General features: G+C 44.5%; 1 protein-coding gene across 2 annotated transcripts in view; it reads left to right on the top strand.

The window, feature by feature from the left end:
- Positions 1 to 14,942, top strand: part of SORCS2 (sortilin related VPS10 domain containing receptor 2) — a 167,734-nt gene that overhangs the window by 109,814 nt on the left and 42,978 nt on the right. For both annotated transcript variants that reach the window (XM_063130150.1, XM_063130152.1), the window contains exons 11-12: positions 2,759 to 2,861; positions 9,638 to 9,714. In XM_063130150.1, the coding sequence (XP_062986220.1) occupies positions 2,759 to 2,861; positions 9,638 to 9,714 (180 nt within the window). The remainder of the gene's footprint in view (positions 1 to 2,758; positions 2,862 to 9,637; positions 9,715 to 14,942) is intronic.

Below are 14,942 nucleotides of genomic sequence, written 5' to 3' on the forward strand. Positions count from 1 at the left end.
CCTTTTACTTCAGCTGTTACAAGCACACAGAACTTCTTGGGCCCTGGACCTAAAAACTCTAAGGGAGAGACAGGGGGACCTTCCAGCCCCCTCCCTGATGTTTTTGGACTCCAACTCCCCTCAACCCTAGCCGATATGGCCAATTTTCTTGGGTGATGTGAATTGTAATCCAGCAACATCTGGAGGGCCATGGGTTCCTTGTCCCTGCCCTTAGGGAGCAGTTGGCTCCTAGGGGCAGTGGAGGGTGATGGAATTTCATGAATTCCTTTAAACTAACTGGCTGCAGTGGAGGGAAGGCAGGAGAGGCAGAATTTCTACAGATTGCCTATTTCAGTAAAGACTGAGAAAATGGGATGGTGGGCAGCAGTAGTGGCACTGGATTTCTCTTTGTTTCCCTCCCTTCTTGCCATTGTGACAGTGGCTGGGCAGCTTTGCCTATGGAGAAGCACAGCTCCTGTTATAGCTAAAGGTGACTTCAAGCACAGCCCGTGCCTGGCTCAGGCCACAACTCCCTTTTTCAGGGATATAGCTCACATGTGGGCTGGAATTATGTGCTTAGGCTTCTAGTTTTGTCAATATGGTACCACTTTAGTCCACTGGTTGTGCTTCTTGCCTTCCCGGTTCAAAGGCCACCAGAGTGGGCCCCATCGCTTGATCTGGGCTGCATTGCTGTGAGGAGGACCCATGTGGCAATCCTACTTCACAAATCCTTTCAAACAATACTAGAGTGGTTTAGGCTCAACCCATAGGGCTGACCATGCTATTCCTGCAAGGGATGGAAAAGGGCAGTTACCCAAGCACACTATATTCCATGACCCATAAGTGTTTACGCTGCATGTTCCATGTCACGTGAGTAGCAATTAAAGGGAATCCCTTCTAATATTTTATTTGTGAATGGCTCTCAACATTTCAAAAATGTACATGGTAAGATCATCATCCCATGTTCATTCCCATTGCTGAGAATACTATTTATGGTGGAGTTGGCTTAGCACTTTCATCTCCCACACTTTTGCATATAATAGTTCAGCCACAAGCAGAGTTCAGATGCATGGACAAATGCTTCGGGCTTTAAGGCCTTTGCAGAGCCATATAACTCAAGCAACCAAAGAACAAAATAGCACAATAAGGCTGCCGCTCAGCCTTACCTGAGGAAACCTTTTGTTCTTGTGGGCAAACATGTTGATTACTTGGTCCCTGCATATAGAGGAACCGACACCAGCAAAATTGTGAAGAACATTCTTATTTGGGTGAAAGTACGCTCTGTGCAACATCTTGCTTCTACTTGTAGTGAAAGCATTCTGACACTATTGTATCTCAGATTAGGGCCATTTCTACAACTAAGAGTTATTCCAGGAAAATGGAGGGATCATCCCTGCCTGTTCCCAGGATGCACAGGAATGATCCAGGGATGATCCTGGGGGAAAGGCAGGTGTAGAAACGGCCTAAGTCAAGCTAACCATGATCTGGGAGATACATGATTGTATCTCCTGGGGTTTTTTAACCTGAAAAGCAACTGTGGGTGAAGGGTGATTAATCATTTCCTCCTGCACCATTTTTCTGATCAAAAGCTGTCCTTTCCCAAAGCTGTGATTAGCCTAACTGGAGGGGGAAATTAACAAAACAGTTGCCTGCCTTTCCCCCCACAGCATAGCTAAGAACAGCTTTGGAGCGTGGATTTTGATCAAGAAAACTTCAGAGGGGGAAAGGTATGAACACCCTCTTCCCTCCCAGCACTGTTGCCCCAAGCTAGTTCAACCTCAGCCTTTTCTTTTTCAAAAAAGGTGGTAATGTGATAGATCTCCTGCATCACATGTAGCTCTGTAATTCCAGAATGAACATATGCGCAATAACACAGCTGTTCCCAAGCACAATAGCACAAGGAATTACCGGCTTTAATTAGCTCATTTCTACTCTCAAAAGTCCCTGATTTTATTTTATTTTTTGCCGGTGTTATATATTCATTTGGGGGGAAATAAGATCAAACCCAGCACCTGTTTTGAGGGAGCGATTTTAACAGAGGTTATGGCTGTGACTGGGTGCTGTTCGTTTACATTAATAAGTACATTGGTGAAGTCCCATTACTAAGCTCAGAAGTGCCATCTAGTGAATGTAAGCGGCTGGGATGAAGATTCTTTTGGCATTTGATAGCTGATGTTGCAAATTAGCAAATGTATTTTTTAGTCAAATCTTCGAATCATCTCCTGTGGAATTAAAGGCTATCATAGTAATTTATAAGGCTGGAAGAGGAAATTAGTTACAATGAGAAACTGCATGGCTATCCTATGTATGAATTCTAGATGCAAAAAATAATAGTATAAACTGAATTACTCTGGAAAGTTCTCTGAAATCTTGCAATGTCTTTCCCATCGTAATAGCCCATATTTACCTGGTTAGGTTGTGGCTGTTGTTTTTGCCACAGTAGCTGTCACAGTGTGCAACGGTTTGGGCTGGTACAATGACGCAGAGACAAAGCAAAAGTTGGTGGACTTTTTAAAAGACCACCAAAACATAACAGTGCCAGTGCTCTTCAAGAGGCCATAGTGAAACTTTCCCGTACAGTATCTACTACACTGTGTGGCTGGCATTAATAGACATTACATTATAGCTGCAGCGTGATACCTTCATGAAGTAGTTACCTTTGTCTCTCCACAGAGAGCTGTCATTACATACCATTTACCCATAGTGTGGCTGTTTCGAACATTAGAGGCATCTCTGCCATTCTGCTAAAAACAAAGACCTTTCTTTGTTATCTTTATAGCCCGATTGCCACCTTCACCTCCATCTCCGCTGGCCAGACAATCCATATGTGTCAGGAATGGTTCATACCAAGGATACAGCACCAGGACTCATAATGGGGGCAGGTAAACAAAACAAAAAAGAGAGTGCACTTTGTTTTTGGTGTTCATTGATCAAAAAGTTACATAATACTATATTACATTAATTTAATTTCATTAATTCTCCATTGCATACAACCTATTTATATGAGCAAGTTGATTCACTTCCATCATGTCTGTTTATTTTCATTGCTCTTGAAGGACTGAGTGTCACAGAAAGGGGTGGGGATAAGAAGCTAGAACTGACTAGGGCCGGGTCTGACATTTCCCCCACCCCTCTGCCTTTGCTAGCATTGCTGCAGCAAATGCCATCTCCGCAGATGTCATCTCCAAGCTGGGGGAGGGGGAGGATGTATCTTCTCTAATTCTTTTTCTTCCAGCACGTGGGAAAATAGGCAGTGGCAGCAGCAAGCAAGTGGTAGGAGGAAGGTGGAAGCCATTGGGGAAGCGCAGTGATGCTGTGTGGTGTATAAAAATGGGATTGGGCAGAAGAGGTGTTGGAGATGAAAGACTGAAACAGGATCAAAATCAACCAAGAGCTTGCAGTTGGTTTCCAGCTTGTTCCATGATCCATATATGCTGACCTACCTTGATGTAAGGCAGGTCTGGGGTTCCCCAGGTTGTCACTCCCCTTTTTCTAGCTACTGTATTTCTTTGATTCTAAGACACACTCCCCCCCCGCCATATAAACATCTCTAAAAACGGGGTGCGTCTTAGAATCACGGGTGCGTTTATTATTTCTTAGAATCAAAGCTTTTTTTCTGTTGGTGGTACTGAATTTAGTGTGCGTCTTACAATCGATGGCGTCTTAGAATCGAAGAAATACGGTACTCCATTTCCCCACTGATCCTTTGCTGATTTCCCAGATTTTGTGCTGTTTTTCCTCATTCTAAAAGGTTGAAATTCCTCTCCTGAGTCATAAAGCTCCATCTGACTAGCTTTTTATTGCATGCTCGTTACTGGGCACTCACGGAGTTTGCTCAGGTCCCTCACATGACGTCGTCTGTCTCCCACGTGCCTTCTGCCCCTTCTGGCCTTCTGGCCCTTCTGGCTTTCCTTTTGACACCCCCCCCATTAAGTCTGATGTATTTTTAAACACGGAATTGCTGCTCTCTCCTGCTGTGTGCAGGAGAAGCAGCGCCATTAGAGCAGCGGACTCAACGGTTGTGTACTTCCTCTTTTGAAAGAGGAAGTAACTGAGGAACGAAAACATGGGCGGAGAAGCGAAGGTAGGGAGCGTGTTAACCCCCGGTGTGATGGAGCTTTTAGTAAGAACTTTAAGATATGATACATTGGTGCATTTTGTATTTTTGGCCCTACCCACCACTGGCATATGTCAATCAAGAACTTCTCCAAAAGTGAATTTGGCCCTCAGACTGAAAGAGTTTCTCCACCCATGATGTATGGTGATTTGATCTAATAATCTGGCTCTATCCCTCAGTTTCCACAGTTAAAACAACAAGAACTGGTTGCAAAGGTGTTCCTACTGTACTGCAAGTATAGTTTTCTTGGCTGGTTGTATCCGAAGAAACACGACTGGCACAGCAACAAGACTATCAGAACCTCTGGAACCAGTGATGTCGCCTTGCCTCTGTCATAGAAGGCAAGGGCCTTGACAGTCCCAACAGCTATCGAAAGGCTGGATAACTCCACACGACCTGTGGACAAAAAGTGTGCCAATAGGGGGAAGGAGTGTTTAACACTTGAATGGCTCCCCTTTAACTTATGGGAGCCCCCAAACACGGGGAAGAGGATATACTGGAGGGGGCGGGGCTTGCTAGCCTGCTCCCTGCTCTTTCCCGCATGATTTTTAACCTTGCAGTGAACAAGAATGCCTGAAAAGGTCTATAAAGCTCTTCTATGAAGAATGAGATTGCTGTTTTTCCCAGCTGCACTGCTTCAGACAGCAGATGGGAGCAATCATATTTTTACAAAAAAAATGTAAAATGTAAAGAAGAAACCCAACCCCAAACTTACACATGTAGAAAACTGGAATATCAGAGGGGTTAAGGCCTTTTCCTGATGTGGTAGTTTACTGAATGCAGAGAGCTTGTTACATGGAGATCTTAAAAAAAAGTGAGACTCCCACATCAGCTTGATGTAGTGCATTCCAAAATTCTCACACCTCAGTCTGTCACCACATTCTGTCCAATATATAAAATGACTTTTAGAGCCTGTTCAGACATTACTCCCATCCTTACCTCTACGCCCAGTGAGACTGGGAGCAAGGCTTTTGCTCACACACTTAATACTTCCTCCGTGTTCCCTCATATGACTTTTGTTTACTTTCCCCATACTATGTAAAATGATGAGCTCCTGAATTGGGAGATTCTGCACGTATCTATACCCAGATCTCCCATTAGTATTACCCTATTTCTTCGATTCTAAGACACACTTTTTTCCACATATAAACATCTCTAAAAATGGGGTGCGTCTTAGAATCGCGGGTGTGTCTTAGGGTTTGTATATAAACTTAAACACAATAAATAGCAATTAAAAACAATAAAAGCAAACAAAACTGGCAACAACAGTAATCATGTCAAGAAGGCCACAATAAAATTATGTTTTCAAGACCTTTTTAAAAGCCTGCAATGACAGAGCATGGCAAACCTCAGATAGGAGTTTGTTCCAGAGGTTTGGGGCCACCACAGAGAAGACTCTCGTGTGGACACCCACCTAATTGCTCTCACAGGTGGGCAAATGATAAGGGCCTCTCTTTCTGATCTTTAAGTGTGGGCAGGCTGATATGTGTGAAGGTCACTTGGTCCCAAACTGTTTAGGGCTTTAAAGGTCAAAAACAGCACTTTGAATTGAGTTTGGAAACACACTGGTAACCAATGCAGCTGACACAGTATAGGCATTACATGATCAAATCATAGAATAGCACAGTTGGAAGGGGCCTACAAGGCCATCGAGTCCAACCCCCTGCTCAATGCAGGAATCCACCCTAAAGCATCCCTGACAGATGGCTGTCCAGCTGCCTCTTGAAGGCCTCTAGTGTGGGAGAGCCCACAACCTCCCTAGGTACCTGATTCCATTGTCGTACTGCTCTAACAGTCAGGAAGTTTTTCCTGATGTCCAGCCGGAATCTGGCTTCCTGACACTTGAGCCCGTTATTCCATGTCCTGCACTCTGGGAGGATCGAGAAGAGATCCTGGCCCTCCTCTGTGTGACAACCTTTTAAGTCTTTGAAGAGTGCTCTCATGTCTCCCCTCAATCTTCTCTTCTCCAGGCTAAACATACCTCACCCCCACCAAACCCTAGGCAGATGCATTCTACTCCAGCTGAAGTTTCTAAACTGTCTTCAAAGGCAGCCCCACTTACAGCACATTACAGTAGTCCAGCCTGGACATGACTAGCGCTTGGATAACTGAGGAAAGGTCCGTCTTCTCCAGAAAGGATCGCTGCAGGTGCACCAGCCTAAGCTGATAGAATGCACTCCTGGACACTGCAGGCACCCAGGCTTCCCCAGTGAGCTCAGAATCCAGAAAGCCTCCCAGACTGTGTCCTTGGTCTTCTACGGGGAGTGCAATCCCATCTGCATATTCTGCACATCGAAGTTGTTTTCTATGTACTTGTTTTGCTTTCAGCCTAGGCAAACCTAGTGGCATGAGAGTAATGTCTGAACATTGATTCAGTGTGACAATCTGTATAGAATCACTGGGAAGTTCAGGATGAAGCTCAGGCAGTGGCATCAAACCTTTTATTTTGAGGTTTGTAGTAAAGTATGCAGTCCTGCATAAGACAGCTAGTGACTTCTTACCAGTAATATGTGTTGAAGGCAATCTAGAAATTAAAATCTACTTTATATATTACCAAAGTGATATGGAATATGTCTCATGCGTGAAAAGTAAATTTTTAGGGCTGCTTTGGCACATTCTAGAGAGGCGTAATGGATGAAAGGATGTCCAAGATAAAGGGAATGACAATTTCTGTCAAACTCCACCTTCCCACCCCACAGAGCTGCCATAGAAAGCAGTACAGCAGCTATTCTTTCAAGGTTACAACAGTGATTTCAGAAGAACTTGGGGAGGGGAGGCATGGAGGGGAGGCATGGGATGGGGCAGGGTGGTGAGAGGGAGGAGGAGGAGGAGCCAAGATCAACAGGATCCTAAAGCCACTCCATTGCCCAGCTCACACACAAGGTAGATCAGCTCTGTAGATGAGCCAAGAGGCTTGTCCAGCTAAAACTGTAAAATGACAAACTGTAAAATGACATTTCCCCCTCTGTCTTCCTCCCTCCCGCCCTGCCTGTCTACATGGTGGCAGAGAATAGGATACACAGGGGCTCCAATCTCAGAGAGGCAACCCCCTAGGATTGGGCACTGAAAACTTGGCTTGTGGCTAATAGGAAGTCACCTTCGGAGATGCATTCAAGCTAGGGCCCATATGAAATAAAACAGCAAAATCTATTTTTATTTAATTATATTTCAGAAAAGTCAATTTTGACAAGTGGCAAAGTAAAGTCCCATGGAAGGAAGTGCTAAAAGGGCCTGTCCTTGTTTTTTAAAGTGACACCGAAGACACAATTGTAAGCCATGCTGATCACAGGGGGAAAATGGCAGAAAACCAAACTGGTTGCATAGGGATATTTATCATGATGTGAAAACAAAGTTGCATTACAGGGGGAAAAATACCAGGAATGAAAACGCTGATATAGTACAAGCTAGTCAGGAGAAAATTAGGATCAAAGGCAGAGTAGGGGCTGCAACAGCACAAGACACTAGAATCAGTAAGGAGGGTTATAACACAGATGTTAGAAACAGAAGGAAATAAGAAATACAGTGGGGCCTTTGTTCAACTCAGAAGAAGAGAGTCAGAGAGGGGATGAAGCCAAGAATGAATCACTCAGTAACTGCTTGGCTTCAGGTTTCACAAAGAAGTAAAACTGTAGTGAGATATTTTGCCAGATTGATCCAAGCAGGGATGAAGGTAACAAAGGATCATGTTGTTGATGTTGTTAGTGAAGTTCCCTAGATGCCTTCTCAAGAAAAAGATACAAGGCTACTTTGTTAATCTAAATTAATTTAGATCAGCATGACTCCATAGAGGTGATCCTGAAGACCCAGTTTCTTTGCTATCATGTCAGAACTCTGGGGAAACTAGAGTCAGGCTGTCTGATATGACAGCAGTTAGATGTTGAGGCAAGTGGACCTCAATGTTTTCATTAATTTGTATAGTAGGGTTGATGACAAACTTAGGATCAAGCCTAGTATCTACATTTGGGATGGTTTTTTATGTTCCAGTCCAAAGGAATTGGGGCTGGATTTTTGCAGGGCAGCCTTCTCCCTTCCATGCTGAGCCTCAGCACTGGGTTTGTCATGCTACTGGGACCTTCTCTTAAAAAAAGGAAAAATAGCTGAGAAGGTTGCAGCTTCAATCTTTGGCATATCCAGTTAAGAAAGGATCCGGTAATAGGTGATGGGAAATGCCTTTCTCCTTGCCTGAGGCCCTGGAGAGCTGCTGCCAATCAGAGTAGACGGTACTGGGCTAGGTGGACAAATTGTCAGCCTGGTATAAGGCAACTTCCTGTGTTCCTGTGTTCTTACCATCACTGTAAGCCAGTGTGGTGTAAGTGGATGAACGACTGAACATGGACAGGAGAGGACTGGGTTCAATTTCTGTTCAGCCATGAAACTTGGACAAGCCACTGTCTCTCAACCCAGCCTACCTTGCAGGCTTGTTGATAGGATAAAGTGGAATATCTTCCTGTACTGTGCCCTGAGTTCCTTGGAGAAAGTTGGGATACAAATGTAATTAATGACTACAATAAGATATAAACTCATGTTGACCTGTGATTTCTGCTAGTGATGGCTGGTTGTCATCACTGCCACTAATGGGTGAAGGTGGGGTAAGCCCTGGATGATTCCTCAGTGTTGCCTACAAGAAAATTGGCCTGTTTTAATCAGGCTGAAAGCCCTCAGGTCTTCAGCAGCTCCGTTCTTCCTTCCTTGGAAGAGGGGTTTGCTAGCCATAGACATAGCAGTTTGGGGCAAGGTTCAGTTGTTCAAAATCTTGTGAGAACTCACAGGGAAGAGAGACGTTGCTTCCACAGTAGACCTTAGCTGAAGCAGACCTTGCTAAGTGGCCAACCAAAATGTTCTCTGTCTTCCAAACAAGGATCTTACAGGAGAGTAAGGGGTCCTGGATGGTTGGTGAGTCAACATAGACATGGATGCATGTTCTTTGCTTGAAGTCTTCTTCTTCTGAGGGACTTGAGGAATGTGGGGTTCCTGAAGCAGACTCCTGCTACCCCACATCTGTAAAGTACTCCTCCACATCAATCACTGTCTGGGGTGCTACAGAAACTGTGAGGGAATTGCATATGCAATTGAAGGCCTATATGATATATGTGTGCTTCAGATCCCCATGTGTGGAATTCAACTACTGCTGCTGTTTCCATAGAGAATGGGAAGAAGCAGCTGTGACTTTGCCTGGGCAATTCAATTACTATCTTGCCCACAGTTCAGTAGTTCAGTGAGGGATGAATTTTGATCAGTTAGGGAGGAATTTGCCTGATGCCCGATGGCATAATGGGTATCACTATCATGGGTTTTGCTGTTGCAAAGCTGGGGGTGGGGAATGTGATTAAAGGGACATATTCATACTTTTAAGAGACTCTCATACTAAAGAGAGGGAATAATTAATTTATCTTGGCACCAAGATGAAATTACTTTAAATGACAGATGGTAGATTTAGGTGAAACAGAGCCAATTCTAACCCCTCATTTGGTGGGTCTGTAGAATACAATGAACCATTTGCATAGGCCTAGTAACCCCTGCTCATTTTACCTTTGTTCTCAGGAAATCTGGGTGCCCAACTTGTTGAATATAAAGAAGAAATGTATATAACATCTGACTGTGGCAAAACCTGGAGACAGGTAAGAAATTAAAATAGTCGTCTGTATATGGACCCAACACAATGGCTTCATTTTGTTATATATATTCACATACATTAATTTCATTATCAAAGCCCACAACCCCATTAACAAGAGCCTTTGTACAGTTAAAGGAAGAGAGAGAAAAAGAGAGAGAGAACGAACACAAGAGAGCAAGTGCAAGGGTTCTACATAAATTCCCCAAGCTTGATGAGAGACTGAATCATGCCGTTGTGTGTGCACAGCCCTGCCCAGATCATTGGTTACAGGCCCAATCCACTTTTGGGGAGCAGGCATTGTCTGTCGGTAATGATTTTGCCACAGCTATGTGCACAAAACAGCTTACTTTTGCTCACATGAACAATTGGATTTGGGCTACAATTTCTATTTTATAACTAGTGATATTGGAACACTTCCCTGAAGTCATGGCAACATAATAGGATTTTTTTTATAAAAAAATATTCAGTGGCAGTCCAATCCTAAACATATTTACAGCAAAGTAAATCCCATGGTATTCAGAAATACTTAGTTTTAGTAAATATACTGGACATTACAGCCTCAATGAGTGTATCTATCAATGCTTTATCAATGACATTGTATTATTACTTCTTTAAGGACTGCCCCTCACTCACTTCCACAGCCACTCACTTAATATTGCATTTTCTAAGAGCATGTATTCCATATCACACCTCTCTGCTGTGGAATTCCTACTCTCTGAGCATCACCATATCACTTTCAGCATCACACGCTGCCCATATTCCTCCTGTTCTGTCTCTTACTCCTTCTGTAACCAGCAGTCATTTACTGCTGTGTCTTTCTCAAAAGCATTGCTCCTACTTTATCTCCTCTGATACTTCTTCCTTCTTCTTCCATCCTGCAGTCTCACATTCCTTCAAGTCCTAATCCTTAAATGCTTGATTCCTTTGCCCCACTGTCCCAGTGAACTGTTCACCCCACAAAACCACAGCCCTGACTTATTCCCTTATTATCTCTGCTCATGCTGTTAGACTGCTGATAGCTTTTAAAGGAAATAAAAGGCCTGCTTGACTCTGTTCACTTTAAATAAAGAGGTTTCTCCTTCTCCTCTGCCAATTACCTGTCCATGCAACGTTTAGGTCTACCCTATCATTAGGCAGCATGAGAGATTTGGGGGGCCATGAAAGGACAGCAAATGATTATTTAATTTATTATTATTGTAGCTTTACTCCCAGGGATGGGGAGAGGTGCTTGCAAAATTTTCTGCCTCGGGTGCCAAAGTAAGGTGGCCGGCCTTGGGTACTATGCACCTTGATTGGGTGGTTTTTGGTGCTCCACCTCAGGCAGAAAAAAAAGTCTTGGTCTGGCTCTGCAACAGCGTTACATTACATTGGTCCAAACCCGTTCTAGCAGAACTCAGCATCTCTTCTACACTCTAAATGTTCTAAGAAAGCCTGCTCCTCTGCTTCCTCATTCCATTTTCTGCCCAGGGCCTTGCCTCTTACATCAATGCTAAAAGTGAAGTGTTCATTTCAATTTATCTAAACTCTTTCCTGATCCTATCGCCCCCCTGCCTGCCTCAGTCCATTCTTCCCATCCTGGTATTTCTCAGTGAGAGGCTGCTGTCATCTAGGTCCCCACATGTCCCTTGTCACTTTTCTCTCATGGCTCTTGTTTGCCTCCACTAGATCAGCAACCTATTCCTCTCCATTGGCTCTTTCCTTACTGCATTCAAATATGACACCATCTCAAAAACAAACCAACCTTCCCTTGACTCATCATAGAATCCTAGAAGAGTTGGAAGGGACCTTTAAGTAGGGTGACCATATGAAAAGGAGGACAGGGCTCCTGTATCTTTAACAGTTGTATTGAAAAGGAAATTTCAGCAGGTGTCATTTGTATATATGGGGAACCAGGTGAAATTTCCTCTTCATCACAACAGTTAAAGCTGCAGGTGCCCTGCCCTCTTTTAAATCTGGTCACTCTAGTATAGCTCCTGCACCTTTAACTGTTGTGATGAAGAGGGAATTTCGTCAGGCTCTCTCTATATACAAATGACACCTGCTGAAATTCCCTTTTCTATGCAACTGTTAAAGATACAGGAGCCCTGTCCTCCTTTTCATAGGGTCACCCTACTTTAAGGCCATCGAGTCCAACCCCCTGCTCAATGCAGGAATCTGCCTCAAAGCACCCCTGACAGATGGCTGTCCAGCTGCCTCTTGAAGGCCTCTAGGGTGGGAGAGGCCACCACCTCCCTAGGTCAGTGGATGTAAGAAGCACTTTGCAGCATCAGACCTTAGGGTCAGATACTTAGCCCTCTAGCTATAGGGCAGTCTTGTTTCTTCCCTTTGGCTCCAAACTCCTGGAATGTACTGTTTTTTTTACTCCGACTTTATTGACTTTCTGTTCTCAAACTCTTAACCCTTTATAATCTGGCATCTGCCTTCAACATTCCACTGAAACTGCTCTTGCTAAAACTGCTCTTACAGATAATTTTCTTGCTGCCAGGTGAGGAGATTGCTCTCCTTATCCGCCTTCCTTGATTGCTCTCCACATGCTTCGGCAACCAGCCTCGCCATCTACACTGTTGACCAGGCAAGCAGCATTGGTTTTATCTTTGCTTCTTTGCTCAATGTGTTGCCAAGTCATGTTGCTTCTCTCTGTACAACACTGAAAAAAAAACCCTGCGCATTCTTCTCCATCTCTTTGGCTAAAAACTCTGGTTCATATTCTAGTTCACTCATGCTTTGAGCACTGCAGTGTTCTCCTCTCTGGTATTCCTCTTTTATACCTCAATATTCTCACCTCTATCCCAAAACACCTCTGTCAAAGTGATTTACTCTCCTGTGGTTTCCCTCCCCAAATTCCTTCACTAGCTTCCCAAACCCTTTCATACGTAGTGCAGGCTCCTAGTCCTTGCCTTGAAAGCTCTTCATAACTTTTGCCCCATCCCTTCTTTCTCTCTTTGGCCATAGCTAGACCTAAGGTTTATCCCTGGATCATCCAGGGATCAAACCTGTTCATCTAGGTGACACACAGGGGATCCAGTGCTCAGGCAGGGGTGAACCCTGGATGATCCCAGGATAAACCTTAGGTCTAGCTGTGGCCTGAGTTTCTCTTTCTGAGCTTCAGCTCTACTCCCCACTACTGCTTAGAGGTCTTTTGCTCTCTTAACACACTCCTCCCATTCCCCATTGCTGTTCCTTTTGTCTGGAGACTCCCTCTTAGGACACCTACAGGGTGCCACTTTTCTGTCCCTTCAACTCCCTCTCCAAAGTTTAACCTTTCTGGAAAGCCTGGAGCTTAATCCTCACTAGCAGCCGTAACCAAGTTTAAGTGTGCGTGTGCAGGTTTGAGGCCTAGTCAGGCTTGGGTTTGGTTTAAGGCTGAAGGGCCAAAAATCTCCTGATAGGAGGGGGCATTCCTGAGTTTCATTTCCCCTCCTAAAGGAGTTAAGTTTCTTTTCCCCAGTTTTAGGTCACCTGATTGTATGTTTTCAGTTCTGGGGGAGGGTATAAAAAGGGGTGAATTTAACTGTACACAGGAGAGTGGGAACTACAGAGAGAGCTACTGATAGGGTAGGGTGACCATATTTTGGAAACCAAAAAGGAGGACAAAATGGCCGCCCTCAGGAGGCGTGGCCACCCCAACATGCCCACCCCCAAGGCGGAGCCAACTCAACATGTCCGACCCCCAAGGGGGTGTGGCCTCGGTCACATTTATTTATTTATTACATTTTTATATGCATTATTATTATCATGTGCATTAATTAGTTCAATGCTCTCCCACAGACACCCACCCACCTGCCATTCCTCTCCTTTTAAAAATTAATTAGATTAGTGCAATGCTCTCCCAGACACCCACCCACCTGCCCTTCCCCTCCTTTTAAAAATTAATTAGATTAGTGCAATGCTCTCCCACAGACCCGCACCCACCTGCCCTTCCCCTCCTTTTAAAAATTAATTAGATTAGTGCAATGCTCTCCCAGACACCCACCCACCTGCCCTTCCCCTCCTTTAAAAAATTAATTAGATTAGTGCAATGCTCTCCCAGACACACACACACCTGCCCTTCCCCTCCTTTTAAAAATTAATTAGATTAGTGCAATGCTCTCCCACAGACCCACACCCACCTGCCCTTCCCCTCCTTAAAAAAATTAATTAGATTAGTGCAATGCTCTCCCACAGACCCACACCCACCTGCCCTTCCCCTCCTTAAAAAAATTAATTAGATTAGTGCAATGCTCTCCCAGACACCCACCCACCTGCCCTTCCCCTCCTTTAAAAAATTAATTAGATTAGTGCAATGCTCTCCCAGACACACACACACCTGCCCTTCCCCTCCTTTTAAAAATTAATTAGATTAGTGCAATGCTCTCCCACAGACCCACACCCACCTGCCCTTCCCCTCCTTAAAAAAATTAATTAGATTAGTGCAATGCTCTCCCACAGACCCACACCCACCTGCCCTTCCCCTCCTTAAAAAAATTAATTAGATTAGTGCAATGCTCTCCCACAGACCCACACCCACCTGCCCTTCCCCTCCTTAAAAAATTAATTAGATTAGTGCAATGCTCTCCCACAGACCCACACCCACCTGCCCTTCACCTCCTTAAAAAAAATAATTAGATTAGTGCAGTGCTCTCCCACAGACCCACACCCACCTGCCCTTCCTCTCCTTTAAAAAAATAATTAGATTAGTGCAATGTTCTCCCACAGACCCACACCCACCTGCCCTTCCTCTCCTTTAAAAAATTAATTAGATTAGTGCAATGCTCTCCCAGACACCCACCCACCTGCCCTTCCTCTCCTTTAAAAAATTAATTAGATAGTTCAATGCTCTCCCACAGACCCACACCCACCTGCCCTTCCTCTCCTTTAAAAAATTAATTAGATTAGTGCAATGCTCTCCCACAGACCCACACCCACCTGCCCTTCCTCTCCTTTAAAAAAATAATTAGATTAGTGCAATGTTCTCCCACAGACCCACACCCACCTGCCCTTCCTCTCCTTTAAAAAAATAATTAGATTAGTGCAATGCTCTCCCACAGACCCACACCCACCTGCCCTTCTTCTCCTTTAAAAAATTAATTAGATAGTTCAATGCTCTCCCACAGACCCACACTCACCTGCCCTTCCTCTCCTTTTAAAAATTAATTAGGCTCCGATGACGTCGGCGTCATCGGAGAGACCCGGATGGAACAGGGGGGCGGGTCTTAAAGCCGGGTGTTTCCGCGTTTGGGAAACACGCGGCGC

The sequence above is a fragment of the Elgaria multicarinata genome, chromosome 7 (genome assembly GCF_023053635.1).
Source record: "Elgaria multicarinata webbii isolate HBS135686 ecotype San Diego chromosome 7, rElgMul1.1.pri, whole genome shotgun sequence".
In the NCBI taxonomy this organism is placed as follows: Eukaryota; Metazoa; Chordata; class Lepidosauria; order Squamata; family Anguidae; genus Elgaria; species Elgaria multicarinata.